Source organism: Sapajus apella, unplaced genomic scaffold, assembly GCF_009761245.1.
Source record: "Sapajus apella isolate SASKATOON/1434 unplaced genomic scaffold, GSC_monkey_1.0 scaffold38, whole genome shotgun sequence".
Taxonomy (NCBI): domain Eukaryota; kingdom Metazoa; phylum Chordata; class Mammalia; order Primates; family Cebidae; genus Sapajus; species Sapajus apella.
Window position 1 is genome coordinate 15,234,441 of NW_022436978.1, and position 22,752 is coordinate 15,257,192.

Below are 22,752 nucleotides of genomic sequence, written 5' to 3' on the forward strand. Positions count from 1 at the left end.
GAGCTCCCAGTGGGGTGGGGAGGCCATTACTCACTTTTAAGGCCAAGATTTTGAACCCGAACTTATTTGTACACATGTAAGTCAGTCCCTCGTTCGGAGAAGCCTCCCAGATCTCCCAGAACAGACAAGGGGTTAAATGCTACCAACATTTTGATGGGAGCACCAAGTAGGCTCCTGAAAAAGGATTTTATTCTCATGGCTGGTATTCACAGAAGTCTGCACAGCAGATCTCGGAGTAGTGCTTCCTCAAATCATTTTCAGGAGCATCTGCCGATTTGATGAAGAATCTGATGCCATCAAAGCACAAGCCAGTGATGACTCATTGCAAACTGTTGTTGTTGAGTGTTTGCTGAGTACAGCAGCCCTTTCTGGCATAGCTGCTCCCAGCCTGGGACCAGAAGCCAGGCGGTACTGGGAGAGACACAGCAGGAAGAGGGTCTAGTTTTTGGCATATCGCTTGGTTCTACCTTCTGTCGTTGGCTTCCTGCTCTTCTCCTGGTGCCTAAAACCTTCACAAGGACATGTTTTGAGAAGCAGCTGAGCCAGAGCCACAGCCCCCGCCGCCCTGTTTTATTTGAGGGTTTTTCCAGGGAAGATAAGGACTATGAAAGTAATGAAAGATGGAGCCTGTTCTTTTCTCTTCCAGGTCTTTCCTACTTTGTGAGACCTGAATATTCAGGACTCACGTCCGTCAAGGCACAAGAGAAAAACCAAGATACTGTAGAAGAACCACTTCTTTCCATCATGTTTTCGACTACATCCTTCTTCATCTTAACTAGGATTCCAGGGCACAGACCTTGCCCCCGCTCATGAGAGCCACATCCCTCACACGGGCCTGGGCTAAGGCAGAGCCCTGCACTGTGGCCTCCACTCCCTGGGCTCTCTCCCACACCTCACTTTCTATCTAAATTTAATAACGTCCTCTCATGACAAGACCCCGCCCTGGTTGTGTGCCCCACCAAACCCCAATATGCAAGCTCAGCATTTCGCGTATGCATCCCCTGCACCCTGTGCCTGTCCCTCTCTACCACTTCCCTGGCCTTCTCATTCCTGCCCGCATCAGCTCCTGCACTTCCTGCTGCCTCCCTTTCCATTTCTTTCACCTGCCGTCTTTTCTACTCCTTTCCCTGCTCTCTTCCTCTCTCTCCGTTTGCTTCTCTTCACTGACTTTGCCCTTCTGCCCCTTCTCAGCCGATTAGCTATGATGTCTTCAAGCTGTTCATGAGGGCGTACCTGGAGGTGGACCTTCCCCAGCCACTGAGCAGTCACCTCTTCCTGGCCTTCAGCCAGAAGCCCAGACAGGAGACCCCTGACCAACCCAAGGAGGGGGCCAGCAACAGCGAGGCCAGCGGCCCAGGTACACAGACCGACTTTCTCCAAGATGAGCAGACCTGTGTAGCTCTCACCGCTGCCACTGCCACAGGCTGCGTTCCTGGAGGTTGCCCTGAACATGGTAACTGCCACAAGGGAGAGAGATGCCTTTCCTCCTAAGGCCTTACAGGAAGCCCTGTCTGATGAACCTCTTAGCAAGAGGAATAAAGAGGAAGCATAATTCCTGCCACTACGGATAAAAGAGCAGCATAGGGAAGGAGGAGACACAAAATAATGCATGGCAGGGGAGAGAGACTTCAGCAAAAGCTGATGGTCCATGGACCGAGCACATTCAGCTTCTGCATCCAGGCCGCAACTAGCCTGGAAGTGTTAGAGGAGAGGGAAGCCAAGATCCCTGTCTTCCTGGAGCTTGGGCTGTAATAGGGGAGACAGCCAACCCCAATAAGTGAGCATGAACCCAGCTGACAGTAACCCGGAGACCTGGACATGACCCAGGTGAACCAGGTCCCATGGGGAGGTCCCGTACCTGCCTCTCCAAGAAGCTGGAGGGCCTGGGCTGGTCTTTAAATTTTCTCTTTGTTCCTCAGATTCTAATATACAGAATGCAGATAATGCCACCAAAGCAGACGAAGCCTGTGCCCCTGATACTGGTAAGTCTTTGGAATATAAGATTTGCGGGAGAAGTAGGGAATACCTCATCCTTGGGGAGAAGTGGGGAAGCCTAACCAGCCATGCTGTCCTCACGTAATTGTGCCCCCTTACGCAGATCTGGTCCTCCTGTGGCCTTCAGAACCTCCAGCTCTGAGGTTCCTGTCATTTGAATGTTCTGGGATTCTGAGACTGGGTAAATGTTCTTGCTTCACTTGCCCTGGAACAGGGCAGGTTGGGACTTGGGACAATTTGCTGGACGTTTACCTGTGATATGTCTGCCTGCCCAGAAAGTGGAGAAAGTAGAGCGCCTTCTCAGGAGAAAGAGTGTGTGTATGTGTGTGTGTGTGGTGAGAGAGAGAGAGGAAGAGGTGGCTGTGGCTCTATGGCTGAGGTGCAGATGACTCTACCAGTGGGTGGCTGAAGAGGAACAAGGCAAGAGGGTAAAAGTGTATCCTGGTTGACTTCCAACAACATGTATAAACTATTTTGAATAAGTTGGGGATTTGCTAATAAGTTAGCAAGGAAAGCCAGCTCAAATAGTCTTGAAGATGCATTTGCCAGGCATCTGTTCATTATACATTTCATCTAAGCTTCACAATCACACCACTTTACATATGAGGAACTGAGACCTTAAGAGATTGTATACCACTGGTATGACCCATGGAGCCAGGGACTCAATCCAGAGTCATCCAACCTCAAGGCTCCTGCTGTCTTTCCTATACCGAGAGAGGACACAGTGGTCCTGGTGGTGTGGTTGGTTCCCGTGGCATAGGCAAGGCTGCACTCTCAGTGGGGCTGCTGTAGTGGTGTCCATAGGCAGCAGGTTGTGAGAGACGTGGAATGTTTATCAGTGGGAAGCCGTTCCTCCCTGCTGCTGGCAGGCCAGGCCCAAGCCCAGACGCTCCTATGAAAACGAGAAGTAACGGTTACCATACTTAATTTCTGTTCTCATATTCAGTACAAATATCCTGAGTACTATCACTGCAAGTTGGATCAGGCAATAGAGCATGTTGCTTAAGGAGCCAGACTGCCTGGGTTTGACTCCCAGAGCCGACACTACCTAGCTCTGTAACTGTGGGCACGTTTGAACAATGTCTCTGTGCCTCAGTGTCCCCAAGTGAGACAACAAATGTTGTTATGGAGGTTAATTGAATTAGATACGTTGGTGCTTAGAACAGTGCCTGGCACATAGTAAATGTTCAATAAATATTAGCAGTTATTATTCACCTTCCATAAATATACTTTATTCTTTTTTTTTTTTTTTTTTTTTTTTTGAGATAAGGTCTTGCTCTGTCACCCATGCTGGAGTGCAGTGGTACGATCTTAACTTACTGCAGCCTCAACCTCCCAGGTTCAAACTATTCTCATGCATCAGCCTCCTGAATAGCTGGGATTACAAGAGTGTGCCACCACACCTGGCTAATTTTTGTAGTTTTTTGGTAGAGATGGGGTTTCGCCATATTGGCCAGGCTGGTCTCGAACTCCTGACCTCAAGTGATCCACCCACTTCAGCCTCCCAATGTGCTGGGATTACAAGCATGAGTCACTGCACTCAGACCATAAGTATATTCTATTCTTAACTCAGTGTGGTCTGCCATTGTCTCCTTCGGTCTGCACCCTCAGTCTCCAAGTACGTCAGTCAGCCATCCTCCTCTCATGAAAGGTCTCTCATGGGCTCTCTTTCTTCCAGGTTGCTCCTGAAGCTTTCAATACAAAGACTCAGAGAGTCAGACTTTTTTTTTTTTTTTTTTTAACTGTGCATTATCGTTTTATTGAAAAGCTTTATAGATATCCAAAAGTGAATTCCAGCTCTTGGGATGGACCTGGGGGAAAATAATGCAGTTTTATTATATTTTAAATATATATAAAACAAGATAGAGAAACTACAGCTGAAGGAGAAGGGGAACTAATTGCAACAGGAAAGTGGGATGAGAGAATTTCCTCCATGTAGTTCTAATCTTTCTTCCTGTCACAGCAAAAAGAGAAACTGGAAGGATTATTGAGTTTTCAGTGTTTAACTGGTGAGATAAACAGTTCATGATAGATGGAAAGCAGAACATCGTTGGGGAAAACAGTTACCCCTGGATCATAAGCTCAGCAAACTCCAGGCTGTGCACAGAGCACCAGAAAGCAAGGACTAGGAGCAGCTGTGCCTTCTCGATGGCTTCAGGGACAGCAGCAGGGCAAGACTCCACAAAAGTGCTGGCTCGTTCATGCCCTGCCCAGCGCCCCACTCAGCCATGCTGGTCCATGGTCCCTTGGTGAAATGAACTTAATCCATAGAAAACTCTTACGTCTTCTATGGACTAGAGGAGGCATGCACTGGAATAAATCTTTCTCATGCTAGGGAGGAAAGGGCGAAACTAGGAGCTCTGAGATTTTAAACTCCTAGCAAGAAACTCAGTGATGAAAAGCATCCTGCCCCAAATCCTTAACCTAGAGACTTTCTTATCCCAAGTGTCTGGAACTTCAAGAGGAACCTGGAAGAAGATACCATTCACTCCTGGAGGTTCTAAATTGTCTGGGTAGGTTTTGTTTTAGTGGCTAATGTTTCTGAGGTACCAAGGAAGGACTTATTGGGGACAGGTCATTATGTGATGTTTGAGAAAAGATGATGATAATGGAAGTTAGCTGACTTATTGGACCTCCATGTGTATTTGCAATAGTTGCATCATTCTAGGTCTAAAGGAGAAACTTCCAGAGATTTCCTCTTGGAGAAGTGATTTCATGATGTACCATATTCCTTGTGTATGGGAAAAATCAGCTCCCTGTGGTAAAATCATGAAAGGGCAATTATCTGACTCTTGGCCCAAAGAAGTATATAGCATTTTTTTTTGTCTTCTTTTGAGACTTGAGATTTAAAAGGAAAAAAAACCTTTTCCTGCTAGGCCCTTTTCCACAGATGTCTTAATTAGATGTCCCCGTCTATCAAAAGCAAGAATTATAGGGCCAGGCGGTCACCACAGAGAGGGGCCCTGGCCAATAAGGAAGAGCCAAGTCCTGGACTCACCTTCAATCAGGCCATCTGCTGAAAAGACCAGCCTTTTCATGTTGCCCAGGTGGAAGCTAGAGGAGGAACTTAGATTCTCATTTCATGTGGCCTGTCTAGGCCTATCAGATCAGTCTCCAGGCTCAGATCTAGCAAAGCCCACTTCATTCCCAGAGCCAGGCAGGTATGTGCTTGTGCCCACAGAGACAGCAGAGCAGGGCTTTCAGAGTCCGGAATCTGGCTCAGAGGCCTGAGCAATCTGTCACTGTCAGAATGTCAGCTTAGGAAAGGCTGAGCCCACTGTTCCCTTGATGAAGGCCCAGGACTAACAAGGAGAACTTCACTATCCTGGTGTTTAATTAGTTTCTCAGGCTGCCGAGACGTTTCAGCAACTTGGAATATTGAAGTCTTGAGGAAAATCCCCCAATATTTTGTGCTAGTTTTTCCAAATTAGAAAAGTAATATATTCACATTGTAAGGTATTTGAAGGACCCAAAAAAATAAAGAAACAACAAAAATGTCAAATATATAGAACATCAAGAGTGTTCTATGTTATGTGTTCCCATTATGCCACATTACCCAACCAGAAGGGAACAAGTAACACAGATACCATGAGAGAAAGTGGAACCAGTCAGGTCCGCCCAAGAACCCTCACATGAAAGGGTTCATGACACGGCACCAGGACAGAACCTCTCTGATCCAGAAGAGGGTGTTGGCCTTTTTTACTGGTGGTACCTGAAGGCTGTGCTCAGATGGCCATAGGTTAGGAGTATTTCATGTAAGGCAGAATGAAGGGGAAGGACACTAATGAGACAGTGTCAGTGTCTCTCAATCTTCCTGGACCCCTGCATCTCTATGACAGGAGTGAGCAGTAGACTTCAATAAAAACTAGAGCAATGGTTCAAGATCCAAGGATTGAAGTATAAACTAGCATAAATTGCATATGTTAAAGTGTATAATTAATAATACATTTTGACATCTGTACATACCTGTAAAACTAGCACCACAATTAATATAATGAACACACCCATCATCTCTAAAAGTTTTCTTTATAATCCTTTTTCCACCCTTCTTACCTGCCCACCCTTCATCCTCATACAACTACTGATCTGCTTTCTGTCATATATATTAGATTGCGTTGTCTAGATTTTATAGAGATGGAATCATACACAATCCACTCCTTTGGGTCTGCCTTTTATCACTCCACATAATAATTTTGAGATGTATCCACTTTGTATGTATCAATAGTTCACATATTTTAGTTGCTGATTAGTGTTTGAATATATAGGTATTCCACAATTTGTCTATTAACCTACTGACGGACATTTAGATTGCTTCCAGTTTATGATTATTATAAATAAAAGTGTTATAAATATTCTTGTGCTTTAATGATGTTGAATTTCTTTTCATATGCTTGATTTGGTCTTATTTAATTTCTTTTTACGTATTATGAGGTTCGATTTGCTAAAATGTTAAGAACGTTTGCCTCTGTGCTCATGAAGGATATTGATTTGCATGTGCATGTCTGGTCATGTCATTGTTTGTCTTTGGCTTGAGAGTAATGCTGGCCTCACAAAATGGGTTGCATAGGGTTCCTGCCTCTTAAATTTTCTGGAAGAATCTGTATAGAATTTATGATATCTGTTCACTAAATGTTGAGCACTGGATTTTCACATTGCTACAAATACTCCTAGGCTTTGTTTTTAGGTATAGTTAGGTTACTTGGAAACAGTCTATATTTTGGGATCTATCTTTAAAGCTTCATTGTACAGGACCAGAAAGGCATTTACTCACTACTAAGAAACAATGCTTCTGAATACTCCATCAATGATTCATGAACGATGGGAGTTTTCTACCCTGGTTGGCGGGAATAGACATTACTCCTGGTTCTCTTTGCATTCCAAGGATTATTCCCGCTAATCCTGGTTCTTTCCCCAGCCTCATGTGTTTTCCTCCCAGGAGTGTGCTAATCACTACTCAGCTGAATAACTGAGGAGAATTCTCAGCTGTTACTCAAAGGGGGCATTGTACACATCGTCAGAGCTTGCTCTCTGTGCATCCTCTCCTCTCCAGAGTCTACTGTGTGAACCCTGGCCACTGTGGGCTCCAGATTCCAGCTTCCTCTCCACTCAGAGAGACTACCAGGGTTGTCCTGGCTTCCCCTCTCTGTGTTGCAGCGTAGAAGCTCTTTCAAACCGTCCGATGTGACAGTTGTAAGAGTCATCTCATCTTCTCAGGGACCAGTGTTTGGTCCTCCCTGAATGTAATGTCCTATGACCAGTGTTTCATATATTTTGTCCAGTTTTGTCACTGTTTTAGGTGAGAGGGTAAATCTGGTCTCCGTTGGTCCATTTTAGTCAAGGTGGAAGTCATTGATAGTGTTTTAATGGATTAATAATCTGAGGACATAGCAATAACTTTGGGTATAATGGACTAGCCCAGTACAAAGGCCTGTTCCCATGTTTTCCTCCAGTGATAATTGCAATACTTCATTGAACATGAAATTTTATTACAACCCTCCCCTGTCTCACGATCTCTGTCTTTATCTCATCCTGCTGTATTTTCATCTCTACTTGTCCAAGCTTTCTGCTTTTGTTTAATAGAGGTGATGTCTTCTTGCATCCTGCTGAGGGTCTTGTCCAGTAGGAAACTGCTTTTGAAAATCTGGTCCTCTGGAATCTCAGGATAAAGCTTTCTTTCCTTACCTTGCAGCTGTGTTTTGTAGGCTCCATCTTGGATTCTTCATGAAGCCCTTTGTAACATATGAAGTGTGTCAGTGACCTTTCGTCTTTCCTATTGTCCATCTAGATGATGGTCAACTTCCTTCTCAGACCCACAGCCTAATCCCTGGGACCTGGAAGGCTTTCACCTAGCATAGCCCTGCTTGCCTAAAATGGCATATTTATTCCCATTGCTTGGTTATTTGTTTCTCTCTGTGAAGAGTGAAGAGTGTACAGGTAACATTGCCTTCATTGGCAGACATTACTATCAAGACTGTCTCTCCCACTGCCTCTACCTTCAGTACTTTATTACTTGGTGGTATAATTTCATAACACCTAAAATGTTGGATTTTCCACTACACATCTTCCTTTTCTTCCCTAGTTAGTTATCCTCTGTGAGTCGTACATTCCTGGTAGATATTAAGAGATCATTTCTAATGAGCATGGAGGTAGAGAGGGAGGACAGCACTCAAAGTGTCTCAAAAATCGAATTCACACAGGAAAATAGGGGTGCTTAACTTTTGTTAATAGATCTTATATTTCTGAACCAGAGGGCAGAGTGTGGAAAAGACAAAGTGTTTTCCTACCTTAGAAAGGAGAAGCTTCAAAGGGAAAACTTATCCCATTCCTGTGGTACAATAATTAACTTTCTACATTTTCTTCATCCAAATGATTAGACTTGCAGTTAGTTTGAGTTCTTCCTAGTTCCTGGAGATTCCTTGATAATCAATCCCAGTTTTCTCTTTTGAATATTCATCCTTTATTTGTCTTTAAATGTTTTTGAAAAGAAAATTGCAAGAAGGTCTGCTGAAAAATGACTGTTGGCCATTTACTATTTTGAAATCTCAGCCAAAATTACTTCTACAAGTTGGGTACGTTCCCAAAAAAGTAGGCCAAATGACATTTACCTGTTGATTATTGATATTACCAATAATCACTATCATCTTTTCTGAATATTCAGAGTATAGACAAATTTCCTGCAAGGAAATAGACTCTTAAAGGGAGGAGGAGGAGGAGGAGGAGATCATGTTCTCAGAATGAAATCCCTTCGGAGAATATGAACTCCACAAATTGGATTTCTGGGGCAACTAATTTGATCACATCTGTGTAACTAAAGCTTTTGAAGACACTTCTACAAAATCCTTGCCTCTACCCTGAAAAGGATGGGGTAACAAAGAGGGGCTCATATTTACTAAACAGAAAATGTCGTTGGATATTTTCCTTTTGTCTGTCACAGAATCAAATATGGCTGAGAAGCGAGTACCAACCGAAGACCAAGTGGCTGCAATGCCCCTGGAATCCCCTGTCCCTCGGTCTTCAAGCTCAGAATCCCCCATGGTATATCTGAAGGATGTTGTGTGCTACCTGTCCCTGCTGGAAACAGGGCGACCTCAGGATAAGCTGGAGTGTAAGTGCTCACCCTGTCAAGGGGCTTCCGCTTTTTCCTAGAGAAAGACCTGGGGTCTTGTCCATTATTCGTAAACACACTGGAGATTGAGCTGGGATTGTGCGTATAGGTCCTGCCTCTTTGGGGAGGTTTCTTTGTCCTGTTACCAGCAGTCATGTGGACAACTCCTAGAATCCACCCTAAGACATCGTATCAGTTGTGTATCACATGGGAAGGGCATCCAATATCCAGATATTGAGAACCAGAGTTTGGAAAGGGGAAGGGGTCCCATCAAGCAGTCAAGACTTCCTTGATTTCCTGGCAGGACTTCCTGAAAGCCTTTACTCAGCAAATTGCTACCTCCTCATAATAGGTTTTTTAAAGAAAGATATTCAACATCTGTCCCCCTTCCCCTATTCCGTGCCCAGGCAACTCTTAACTATGAGGAATTATTTTTTTCTTGAAATCTCATCAACTCTGTCTCAATAAGGCTTTGTCCATTTCTCTACCTATGCTCCATCCCAAGATCTTGGCCTATAGAGAATGAGGGGGCCAGTTAATTGAAAAGAAAATTGCAGGAGAAGAGTAGGAGCTGGGGGCAGAAAGTTCACAGTGGCTGAAACAGCCTGCAGTCTGGTAGATAATTCAGTCCAGGGATGGTTTCTCTGGCTTCTGTGAGCCTACAGGCATACTGTTAAAAAACAGGACATGATAGGACCTTGTTAAAAAATTTGTATTGTCTTTGCTTCTCTTGGGAACTTAAGTAGACAGTAAGGAAAAATCATGTACACGTTATAGCCAAAGTCAAAATTCCAGTTAATAATAAGACTAGTCAACAAGACTTAAACATTAGCAAGGGAAGTCTGCCAAAGGTTAACTCTTGCCAAAAACAAAATGAAACAGTTTGCTCATTAGCTGAGCTTAAAAATCTCCCCCATAGGTTTGAGGTGTTAACAATGGCAAGTTGTAGGTGCTAATTTGGTGGCAATGTAGCAGATTTCTGTTTTCTTCTAGCTAATGTTAAAAGTGAAATGTCAAATTATTTCCAGCGTTTAGCTGGATTTTGAGTTTTAGGCATTATATTTGCTAATAACTACCAAAGAGAAGGTGAAAGATTTTCTGTATTAATGACTCTCTGACTGAGACTTATAATGGCGATCCAAAGAAATGTTAAAACTTTTTATTACAGAAAAATTCAAAGATAAAAGTAGGGAGCATAGTGAACGTCCATGGCTCCATCACCCAGCTGCAACAATAATGAACTCATGGTCAGTCTTGTTGTGTTTATAACACGTACCCATTCCCTCTGCCTCAGAGTATTTTGAAGCAAATTCCAGGCATCTTATAATTTTATCTGTAAATATTTTAGTATGTACCTCTAAAATCACAGACTCTTCTTAAATATAACCGCAATGCCATCATCACAGCCAAAGAAAATGATTCCTTTTACTATGATCGAATAGTCAGTATTCACATTTTTCAATTATCTTAGATATTTTCAATTCCTTGTTTGAATCAGGATCCAAGTAAAATTCACACCGCACCACTGGTTATTATGTCTCTTCATTTTCTTTTAATCTTTTGGATCCCTCTCCATCTTTTGCTATTTTTTGCCTTGCAATTTTTTGTTGCAGAAACCTTGTCATATGGAGTTTTCATTTTGGTTTGCTTTTTACTAAATCATATCAATTTATATCCTTCCTTAACTTTAAGGATTGAAAACAAGTTACACTTTTCTTTTTAAAAACGAAGCATGTATTTTTGGAAATAATAGCCTGAAATCCCACATCTACTGCCAATGCAATGATAACAATAACAACTATCATTCATAAACACCTTATATTTGCTAAGCACTTTAAATGCATTCTCATTTTAACCACATGGTAACCTAGAAGGAAAGCACAAGAAGGTTAAAAGACTTTTCCAAGGCCACGCTGCTAAAATTAAGATGCTTGCTCAGGCCTTTCTAGTTCTATTGTTCATGCACAGTAGGACCAGAGAGAGGTCAGTGTTGGAGAGTTGCCTAGGCCCAGAGTCCTGGAATATTGCTAGCAGAAAAGTTCTGTCCTTTATGTCATTCAGCCATCTGCTGGGTGAGTCAGCAGCATATGATGAGTGCCTCTGACTGGGACCTTCTGAGGAATCACAAAGAATCGAAAGCCCATGACCCTACCCTTAAAGGACTTTGACTTCGACCAGCAATGCACCCTTGAAAAAAACACAAGGTGCAAAGCCATTAAAACATCTAGGAGGAAATGATGACACGGGATAACTTAGCAGGAATAAGGGGACCAGGTGGGTGCATGCCCCAAGGGCTTGCACTGCATCAGGGAAGGATCAGTCAGGGCGCTCCGCAGAAAAAGCAGGCATGATGAAGGATTTTAAAGAATAGCAGAAAGATCATGGGGACAGGAGATTGAGACCATCCTGGCTAACATGGTGAAACCCCATCTCTACTAAAAATACGAAAAATTGGCCAGGCATGGTGGCATGCACCTGTAGTGCCAGCTACTCAGGAGGCTGAGGCAGGAGAATCGCTTAAGCCCAGGAGGCGGAGGTTGCAGTGAGCAGAGATTGTGCCACTGCACTCTAGCCAAGGAGACAGAGCAAGACTCCATCTCAAAAAAAAAAAGGGGGCAGGAAAATGAAGAAATGCTTATCTCTGCTTCCTACCATGCTGATTTATGAGACCACAGACAGGATCTTTGCCTTTTGGTTGAGTAAAATATAGGTTTCCAGGTCCTATAAGTAAACATGTAGACCCTTGTCCAAACTTTCCTCCCAGATTTTCCTTATCCTACATCACCTCCCTGCAATTAGAACAAGATTGAAGATGTTTCTGAATAGCACGTTTCAGAATACTTTTTAGAAAAAAGAAAAAAAGGCTTCTGTAATAACTACCTCATAGCATCATTGAGGATGAAGTAATAATGACAAAGTACGTAAGACAGTATCTTGTATATGTTAAATGCGATATATAACTGTTCATTTAAAAAGGAAAATAAAAATTAGTAACATCTGTTGAGTGCTAGGTTCTAAGCACAGTTGACTTGGCCTATCAGTTACACATTAATCTTCATAATAACCGTAGGAGAAACCAACTATTATCATCTCCACTTTGCAGATAAGGAAGCTGAGCTCAAAGAAGCTAAATGACTTGTTGGACACCCCCCAGAAGTGGTAGGGCAGCCCCAGGATTGAAATCTGCATAACTCTACATTTTCTATGCTCAATAGAAGCCAAATTCTGATGCCTCTGCCCTACCACCAGCTGGGCATTTGCTTTAGGCTGTGTCCTTGTGGCACTGAAAAGTGTCAGGGAATCACACTCATGACCTGGACCTCATCAGCCACATAGGTATTGCTTAGACAGGTCCAGAAGCCAGGTGCTTCTCCTCCCTTGGCTCAGCCTCTCCATTAGGAAGTCAGACTCTGTGCTCAGAGGGAGGGAGAGCTGGCTGCCACAGCCTTCACCACAGAGTGACAGAAGTAATCTAAAAACTTGGCAGCATCAAAACTTCAGCCATCCCTGCTTCTTAGAGGACACCTCAGGCTTACCTCTGTGTTTCTTACAGTCATGTTTCGCCTCTATGATTCAGATGAGAACGGTCTCCTGGACCAAGCGGTAAGTTCTCTAAATATCCCTCATGGATCTGAGAAAGGCTAGGGGAGCAGGGAGCAAGCACAGAAAGAATCTGAAAATGTCAAGTTCCATCTTTGTAGTAATAGCAATGTCTCGATATAGGCTGAGGAAATCTGAGTAAGACCTCCCCACCTGCTATTTCCAAACAGCCAGCCTTGCAGAGCGTGAACTCCACCTTACCTTTTCACTCTAGAAGCCTGGGATCATAAAATCTCAGGATGGAGGGAGGCTTTAGCATGTCACCTAGCTTAACTTCCTGTTCAGTTCACAAGCTCTCCCTGCAAATTCCTGAAGGAGTCCTGAGGCCAAGAGGAGAGGGTGGGGGAGGCAAGAAGACCAGGGGAAAAGGGCATGAGGAAGGAGGCTGCTGGCTATTGCTGATGTGCTTTGGCATCACCCTTGGCTGCTTCTGCTACTCCAGGGCACTAGCCTAGGAGTCTGGTTCTGTCTGCTCGCATTCCCATCCCGTTGCACCTGAGCAAGCCTGAGTCTGTCCGTGTTCCCATCCCATTGCACCTAAGAAAGCCCGAGACTTAACCCTCACCCCTTCAGGAATATGCAAGGATAGGTCAAGGCTCATAGAGTAAAATGAAGAATGGAAAGAAAAGAAGGCAAACAGAGCCAGATAGGCCCTGTGGTCCTGACTAGCAATGTCAGAGGTAGGCCTCATTAACAGGAAGACCCTGAGGTTGAGATGCATGGGGCTGAGTCAGACCAGAGGGAGGAAAGAAGGGAACAAGTCCTCTAGACCAACTGAATCATCCTAATTCCCTCTAAACCCCAGGGTGCCTCCATGGGACCCCCCACCAGCCACATTGCAATGCTGTGGGTTGGGTCATTGGAAGGAACATCCAGAGAATCACAGATTCTCAAGCATTTGGTAAACACGTATGTACTGGGTGTCCACATTATGTCAGGCACTCTTCTAAGCACTGGGGGTACAGCAGTGTAGCCAACTGACAAAGTTCCATGCCCTCAGGAAACTTTCATTCTAGTCCAAGCACAGACACTAAGCAGCATAGTAAAAACAGTGTCAGGTAGAGACGGGTGCTAAGAAGAATAATAAGGAGAGGAAATGTTGGAAGAAGTTGCAGCTTTAGCGAGGGTCGCCAAGGAAGGCCTCTCTAGAAGGGGGCATCTGAACAGAGGCATGAAGGAGGTGAAGGAATAAGTGAGGGGAAAAGCCTTTCAAGAGGAAGAACAGTGAGTGTGAAAGTCCTGAGGGTGCCTAAGATGTTAGAGGATTCACTCCGGGCCAGTGTGAATGGAGCAGAATGAGTGAACAGATGAGATCAGAGTGAGGAAGTAATAGGGGATGACGTCAGAAAAGTCATGGGATGGGGGTTGGGGAGTGGGGAGTTTGCAAAACATTTTCAACTTCATAGGTGATTAGAAGTGCTTATCTTCGACCAGGCACGGTGGCTCATACCTGTAGTCCCAGCACTTTGGGAGGCCGAGGAGGGTGGATCATGAGGTCAGGAGTTTGAGACCAGCCTGGCCAATGTGGTGAAACCCCCGTCTCTATTAAAAGTACAAACATTAGCAGGGTGTGGTGGTGCACATGTATAGTCCCAGCTACTCAGGAGGCTGAGGCAGGAGAATCGCTTGAACCCAGGAGGTGGAGATTGCAGTGAGCTGAGATGGCACCACTTACTCCAGCCTGGGTGACAGAGCAAGACTCTGTCTCAAAAGAAAAAAAAAAAAGAAGTGATTATTTTTTACTCCAGAAAAATGGAGAACTATTGATGGTTTTGAGCAGAGGAGTGATGTGATTGACTTATGTTTTAACAGAATCACTCTAGGCCGGCGTGGTACCTCATGCCTATAATCCCAGCACTTTGGGAGGCCGAGGCAGGTGGATCACCTGAGGTCAGGAGTTTGAGACCAGCCTAGCCAACATGGCAAAACCCCATCTCTACTAAAAATACAAAATAAATTAGGCAGGTGTGGTGGCGGACACCTGTAGTTTCAGCTATTCAGGAGGCTGAGGTGGGAGAATCGCTTCAACCCGGGAGGCAGAAATTGCCATGAGCCAACATTGCACCACTGCACTCCAGCCTGGGTGACAGAGGAAATGCAAGCAGGGATACTGCTTGGGAGGCCATTGAAATAATCAAGGCATGAAATGGTGGTAGACTTGTGCAGGGTAGAATCGTTGCAGGTGGTAAGAAGTTGTTAAATTCCAGATACATTTTAAAGGTAACATTGGTGGACTGAAGCAAATCTCAAGAGTTATCTGATTCAACTTTTCACCTGGAATCCCTGGCATATGGACTCCCAGTAACAGGGAGGATACCCACGACCTTAAGACAGCCATTCCACTGCTGGGGGTGACTGCTAGAGAGGGCTTCCTTCCTGAACACAGGCACTCCTCTGCCTGCTGGGGAAGTTTTCAACTTAAAACCTGCTTCTGCTCCCCTTCTCCCCCAACCCAGCAGGGAGGCCAAAATAAGTCAATCCTCAACTCCTCCCTTCTCTGTATCCCTCTGCTTTCTTCTGCCCCTGTACCTGATCAGGACAAGTGGAATACCTATCCCATACAATAGGCCTTCAAGTATTTGAAGGTGCTGTCACATCTGCCATAAAATCTTCTCCGAGCTAAAATGTCCCTATTCCTACACTGATTCCCATAAGTCAGGCTTAAATATCCACTTGAACAAGCTCTGGTTTGTCAATGCTATTCTTGAAATGTGGCACAGAACAGAATCCATCCCCAATGACTCTTTAAGTATCCAAACGTGGCCTGACCAGGAAGACCTCAGGGGGGACTTTTTCTTTTTGAAATCTGCCAACTCTGCTTCTATTTACATAGCCCAAGACTCAGTCCAATTCTTGGTTCCTGAATTACATTTTCTCATTAAATCTTGGACCCAACCAGATATACAAGCTCTTTTCTATCGGAACTTCTGCCAAAAATCTCTCCCCATCTTTCTGCCCACTTTCTTACCCTCATCTACTGGCCTATCTTGTAGTTTTGCAATGGATTGTTTTTTAATTTAAATGAAATACAATTTGTTAAAATCCCTGCTGGGTTTTAGCTTGCTGTTTTGACCCAGCATTCTATCTGGCAGAGGTACCTACCACTTTTGAACCTTGCTTCAATCTACCACCACGTCCTCCCAAAACAAACAATCTTACTATGAACATCTTAGCTGGTGCCCAGGTGGGGCTAACTTTAACACTAAATGCCTCTTCAGTCTGGTATGTTTCAGTGGGGCTCTCAGAACACTGACTCATTGGCATCCAACAATTCTGTGAGGTTTTAGATGGAGCCTGGCCTCAGAACCAAAAGGCTCATTCATCAAGTAAACGTATTCCTCATGAGTTTCCTGTCCACGGACTCCTGGGCTAGGGTCTGGACCATGGTAAAAAGGAAACAGAGGAGATACGAAAAGAAATGGAAATCATGGTACCTGAGCTAAGACCAACACAGTAACCCTCCATGCAAGAGAAACTGGCCTCAAGTGGGGAGATGGATCCCAAATTGCTGAAGCTGTGGGGATGAGTGATAAGAAGTGACAGGAGAAACCTGCCTTGGTTTGTAAGTATTTGTGAAAGCTATAATCACAAAGCGGGGTAAAACAGGAGTGCTTTCTATACTTTCCAAGTTAAAGCACAGAATAAGGGAAGGAAGGTGGGTCCAGGAAGAAGTCAGTGCTCATGAGCTTTTCGCATACCTCCAGCTTACGTGTGCTCTGTGCCTCTCGTGAGCTTTGTGGTCAAGATGGAAATAAATTGAGCTCCTCACAAAATGCCAGTTACTGCACCAGCTTCTTCTCTTGCTCTGCCCTGTCTCTCTTCCCACTGGGCTTAACTTTTAGTTTTGCTCTTATGGACACATGTTTGGTTGTCTCCTTTTGATATTTTCTCCCTTTGCTATTTTCTAGGAGATGGATTGCATTGTCAACCAAATGCTGCATATTGCCCAGTACCTGGAGTGGGATCCTATAGAGCTAAGGCCTGTGAGTTTCTGAAAGGACGGGGTGGCTTTGGAGTGAGCTTCCAAGATGTGAGTGGGTCCACGCTCGGGACATGAATGAGTGCTTACTCTGCAGGTGCTCCCAGACTCATCTTCTTTAGGCAGCTTCTTTGGAGTCCTGCACTTTACCTTCCACCTCTCCGACAGGTGAAATGTAGGCAGGAGGAAAACGTGCAGACATAACTGAAATAACAAGGCTAATATTTTCACCAGAGCTAAAATGTTATAACAGAAATTCATCAATCAAAGAATTTAGAGAAAACTGTTGAGATTTCTGTTAGAAAGAATTGTAGAGATTTTCCCCAATCACCAGATAATATGAATTACATGAATAATTCCATTTGGGGGCTTCTATGTGTCATGTATTATATTATTCACTTTACATTCATTTTCTCTAATCCCTGCTACACTGCTGCAAACACAACAATACTGTTTCCATTTCTACAGATAAGCAAACCAGAGACCACAGAGTCAGAGTGACTGGCCCAAGGCCCAAGGCCCAAGGTCAGAACCAGTCCTGGAAGCTCGGCCTCCTCACTCCCAGTCTGCTCTATTCACACTTAACAGGAGGGGAAAGGGTAAAACACAAACCAATAATGCAAGACGAACAAGACAGCAGAGGCAGAAGGGAGGTAGACATGTCGATGACGAAAATGAACAATGGTTGCTCTTTGGATTCCACAGATACTGAAGGAGATGTTGCAAGGGATGGACTACGACCGGGACGGCTTTGTGTCTCTACAGGAATGGGTCCACGGCGGGATGACCACCATCCCGTTGCTGGTCCTCCTGGGGATGGACGACTCTGTAAGTCAACAAGCTGGAGTTCGGGGATCTCTTGCTATTCGGGAACATTGGGATCCATGTCAGTATCAACATATCACTTTGGCTTCTGCTCCACTGCCCAACAGACGTGCCATGTATTCTTGACCAATCCCAAAGTCCTCTCTATTCACATTATTTTGTATCCATTAGTGCCTGAAATATATTCATCTGACAGACATTTACTACATTATTACTACATTAAAAATACTGTTCTGCACACCATGAAGGAACATAGATATGATATCAGCCTGCAAGAACCTTATACTCAACCAGGCAAAGGACACAAAAACTGCCAAGAAGAATTCTGTCTTTTCAACCAATTAGGTTTAAAAAATGATAAGAGGATTGGGAAAGGAAGGGAGAGAGGAAAGAACGAAGGAAGAGAGGAAAAAATACTGGTCTGTTGTTGAGGTGGCTTCCGTGAACGGTATCTTATTTAACAATCAGAACAACCAGATGAGATAAATATTTTTGTCCCAATTTACACAGATGGAAAACTGAGGTTGTGAGCCTAAGGAACAAAAGGAGGAGTGAGGATTTGTCTCTGACACCAAAGACACTGCACTTTGTAACATCCCACACATGAGAGTTAGGCCAGTGGGAAGACCTGAAGGATGTTTGATCTGCCTCTCAAGGATGGGATCAACTTGGGGGATAGAAGTGGAGTTTATGGCTTGGAGAACAGCTTGATCAAAAACACAAATGAAAGAAAGTTCCAGGTGTGTTAGGCAAATCTCCCATTTAATCAGAGTAGGGCACATGTGTAAAGGCTTAATGTGAAACCAGTGGTTATATATACCTTCATCTGACCCAGTTACTGTATTCTCCGCCTACTTACCAAGTGAACTCACTTCCATACATGAGGTAGGGGAGGCTGAAACAAGTAGAAGCACAAATAGTGACATTAAGCATTTACCAGTCACACAGGTTGTGTAACAACACTACTTTGAGATTACAGATCTCAAAAGATTACGCTTCTTTGAGATTCTTCCATAGAGAGGAACAGAGCAGCAAGTGCCTCTAGCTGACTGAGTTGCCTGTAATATCTCCATTTCATAGCTCTTCAATTCAGGACTAAAGCTGAGCCTCCATTTCTAAAATTCAAGAACTAAGAATCTTGCAGTCATTTCTTAGTATGTCCAGTTCTTTCCAAAAGCTAAGGAGAAATCAAGGAATCAGGAACTACATGACCCCCTTTTTGTCCCTTAGAACCCTAGAAAGTCAAGCTGGAAAAGATCTTTGTGGTTCCCTCCCTGGTTGATCCCCTTTGTTTCATAAACTGAGACCCAGAGAGGTAAAGGAACTTGCCCAAGAATACACCGAACTAATACCAGAGGTCATCCCCTTGACTCAGTCACATTACCCCTCTCATCTAATGATCCCTTGCCAGGAAACCGTACGTACCAGAACCCATGTGACCCAGGAACTGGAGGGGCTCAGATAAGTTAGATACACTTTTTGCTGACATTACTGACTCAAGATTATACTCAAATCAAAATGGAAGTTCTGCTTGGATGCTGTTCCAAAACACCAGGTTTTTTCTCATTTAGGAAATAGAGATGGGACATTTTAGTTACAGGGAACCAATTTCCATTTTCTGTTCTAGTTTGAACTTGCTGAGGTTCAAAATACCACCCACTCTTTGAGTGGAAAAGACCCACTGTTTTGTGGCTGGAGAAAGGAGAGCCCATCTGCTTCCTCAGCATAATCCCCAGTGTCTCCCCTAAATGCCAGATTGGCCTTGTAGAAAACTCTCATTGACATCAGGAAAGTGGCCAATGAATGCAAATGCAAGTTTAGTTTTATTAATCAAGAGTTTTATGCTCTCATTTTTAAGTATGTACTTACAAAGTTTTCAACATTGACTATTTGGGGTTTTGGAGAAAGCCCCCATCCATGTCTTAAAAGTCCATTGCTTGTTCAGCTTTTTCAAAACCCGCATACAACCCCTGAAGAGTCTGGGGAAATCACTGAATGAGATGTTTGCAAAACAGACTGTCTCCCAGGGAAATCACAGCAGCAGCATAAAACCTGGCGAGCACAAGGAAGGTAACTCCCACGTGCTGCAGCCACCATCATGTGGAAAGGAAAGAGCCACATGATGGTGCTATAACCCAAGCAGAGGCATCACGTTATCCCAAGTCCCGGTCCACACACTTATATCTATAGAAACAGTCACTGAGAAAGGGGGATCAGCTAACTGACTTAGCTACTAGAGGTGTTTTCAGATACATTGACAGTCCTTTGGGCTACACGAAGATGTCCGCTGAAGAGTTCTGTCATTTTCCTTCTATCCATACAGGAAAACCCTGGCTTGTGAGGTAGACGAGAGGGATGGAAAAAGCACGGACTCTGGCCAGCAAAAGACCCAAGTTTCACTACTCATTCAGTCCCTCATTATCTGTGTGGGCTTGAGCTAGTTACAGAGCTTCTCCAAATCTCTGTTTCTCATTTCTAGAATAGGAATAGTCTACCTCCTTCCATGTCAATAAACATTTTTTAGTTTATTTGTGTCTCCCAGCATCTGGAATGGAGTAAGAACTTAATGAAAGTTTAGATTCACAATGTGTCAGGCATTCAGCTAGAAGCTTTACTTACATGATGTCATTTTATTCTTACAAAAATCCCTTGAGGTAGATGTTGGTGAGATGAGTAAATGAATGAATCCATCTTTTGAGGAAGCATTATCAATCTGTGAATGTATTTACTAAAGTGGAGACCATTAGATAAGAGGGTTTTAATTCTATAAAACTCATGTCCTAGAAGAAGCAGGGTTTGAGGTAATGAGAAGAAAAGAGCTTCTCCGGCCCAGAGGAGGAAGCCAGGATTTGGAAAAGAATCTGAGCTCCTCTGGAGATCATAACAAGCCTGGACACACACTGAGGTCTGGCTGCACTGACCAGCCCAAATGCATACGCACCGCAGAAGTAAGAATTGCATTTGAGTTCGGCATGTTGGACTTTACGTCCATGACCATTGATCCTCATCACCTTACCGTAGTGTTTACTGCTCACAGAACCACCCCAAGAGTGCGATGGAGCCTATGCAGGAGGGAAGTTGCTGAAGCCACAGCCTAAAGCCGTGCTGGGCTCCCCTGGCGTGGGAGGTGGGAGATGTGGTCCAGGGAAGGTGTGTGACTGTGTGAGGCTTGGTGTATCTAGTGGATGGAGATGATTTCACTTCTTAGCAAAGTCAGGAGGCGATGGTTTAATCCTCTCTCTGTCTGTCTTTTTACTATTCCATCTGTGTACAAAAAGTTGATAGGAGGAATTCATTGTTTTTACTAAACTACTTCCTCTTGATTATAACACTAGTACATGCACACTGTAAAAAGTCTGGAACACACAGAAGAAAGTAGAAATGAGAGAATACAGTCAATCCATAGTGCTCTAGTCAACTTCTGTTAACAGGTTAGTGAAACTTCTTCCCGTCGAAGATCTATTATATAAACTGAGATCATAACATATCATCAATTGGCATTCATGATACATTCGCTTAGCATTGTATCATGAGCACATTCCCACGCCACTGGATAGTCTTATAAATATCTTGCTGATTGCCACCTAATATTACATCAGATGATGTACTACAATTAGGCTTTTGGTAATTTTGAGACCTTTAGGATATTTCCAACTTTACATAATTTTAAATAACACTGGATTAAGCATCTGACAGGGCACAAAAATGCTCATCTGCTTTTTAGAAATTATTTCTTTAGAAAGAAGTCTAAGAGGAGAGACTGGTAAGTCAAAGGTTGCAAACACTTAAAGGATCTTTAGATAGCTAGAGGAAGGAAGGAAGGAGGGAGGGAGGGAAGGGAAAAAAAGAAAAAAAGAGAAAGAAGGAAAGAGAAAGAAAAAGAGTAAGGAAAGAAGGAAGGAAGAAAGAAAGGGAGGGAGGGAGAGGAGGGAGGAAGGGAGGGATGGAAGGAAAGAAGAAAGATCAGATTGTTGTTCAGCTTATGCTTCTATGTGGGACAGGGTTAGTTTCATCCTACATATACATACTCCCATTCAGATGTTTCTTGCTTCTAATATTTGCTAATTTTTAAAACACACACAAAGAACTTTGTTTCTATTTGTATTTAAAATGGTTATATATATATATATATATATGAATTACTCATCTTCCAAATATTACAAGAGTCTTATTTAGGAAAAGGAAGAACATGCAGGAGGCCTCCCCTGGCTTCCTCCTTCTCAGGACTGCCAGCTCGGGGTCTCACCTCCTATAACCCCTGCAGGGCTCCAAAGGGGATGGACGGCACGCCTGGACCATGAAGCATTTCAAGAAACCGACCTACTGCAACTTCTGCCATATCATGCTCATGGGCGTTCGCAAGCAAGGCCTGTGCTGCACTTGTGAGTAAACTTCCTTCAAACCTCCTTCCCAGGCACCATCTTGCTCTGCACATAGTTGGTTGATCCACTCCAGGGAAAATGTAGGTATTTCTGCTTTGCAGCTTGAGGGACCACCCATATTTTTCCCACAGCAGGGAATAAAGCAGGGCCTTCATGTCCTGTTTTTACTCTACCCAAGTCCAACAGACAGGTCTTGGAATATTATTGGAGGCTTCTTATGGGCCACTGACCCCCAAGGGAAAATTACTAAAGTCTGCACATAATTTAAAAGCATCTCATACTAATTTTAGTTGGATTTTCCAGTCAATATTTATTTGGGGTATGTTCAGAGGAAACTTTATTTTTTAAAAATAAATAAGCATTTGGGGCCGAGCACAGTGGTTCATACCTGAAATCCCAGCACTTTGGGAGGCGGAGGCAGGCAGATTGCTTGAGGCCAGGAGTTTGAGACTGGCCTGGCCAACATGCAGAAATATTTGTTGGGAAATACCTGTCCCTACTAAAAATACTTAAAAAAGAAGATTAGCTGGGTGTGGTGGCATGCGCCTATAATCCCAGCTACTCAGGAGGCTAAGGTGGGAAGATCACTCGAGCCCAGGAGGCAGAGGTTGCAGTAGCTGAGATTGCACCACTGCACTCCAAAAACAAAAAACAATAGGCTGGGGGCAGTGGCTCACGCCTGTAATCCCAGCACTTTGAAAGGCCGAGGCGGGCAGATCACAAGGTCGAAAGATCCGAGACTATCCTGGCCAACATGGTGAAACCCCATCTCTACTAAAAATACGAAAATTAGCTGGGTGTAGTGGCGCGTGCCTGCAGTCCCAGCTACTTGGAAGGCTGAGGCAGGAGAATTGCTTGAACCCGGG

At 43.9% G+C, this 22,752-nt stretch overlaps 1 protein-coding gene across 7 annotated transcripts in view; it reads left to right on the forward strand.

Moving 5' to 3' along the window:
* Nucleotides 1-22,752, forward strand: part of DGKG (diacylglycerol kinase gamma) — a 208,638-nt gene that overhangs the window by 65,545 nt on the left and 120,341 nt on the right. For 3 of the 7 annotated variants that reach the window (XM_032298337.1, XM_032298339.1, XM_032298341.1), the window contains exons 4-11: nucleotides 1,192-1,357; nucleotides 1,920-1,982; nucleotides 2,099-2,176; nucleotides 8,930-9,100; nucleotides 12,654-12,703; nucleotides 16,609-16,683; nucleotides 17,385-17,507; nucleotides 21,769-21,886. In XM_032298337.1, coding sequence (XP_032154228.1) covers nucleotides 1,192-1,357; nucleotides 1,920-1,982; nucleotides 2,099-2,176; nucleotides 8,930-9,100; nucleotides 12,654-12,703; nucleotides 16,609-16,683; nucleotides 17,385-17,507; nucleotides 21,769-21,886 — 844 coding nt within the window. Of the gene's footprint in view, nucleotides 1-1,191; nucleotides 1,358-1,919; nucleotides 1,983-2,098; nucleotides 2,177-8,929; nucleotides 9,101-12,653; nucleotides 12,704-14,718; nucleotides 16,263-16,608; nucleotides 16,684-17,384; nucleotides 17,508-21,768; nucleotides 21,887-22,752 lie in introns of those variants that run through there. The other 4 variants (XM_032298340.1, XM_032298342.1, XM_032298343.1 and 1 more) reach the window with 2 other exon arrangements.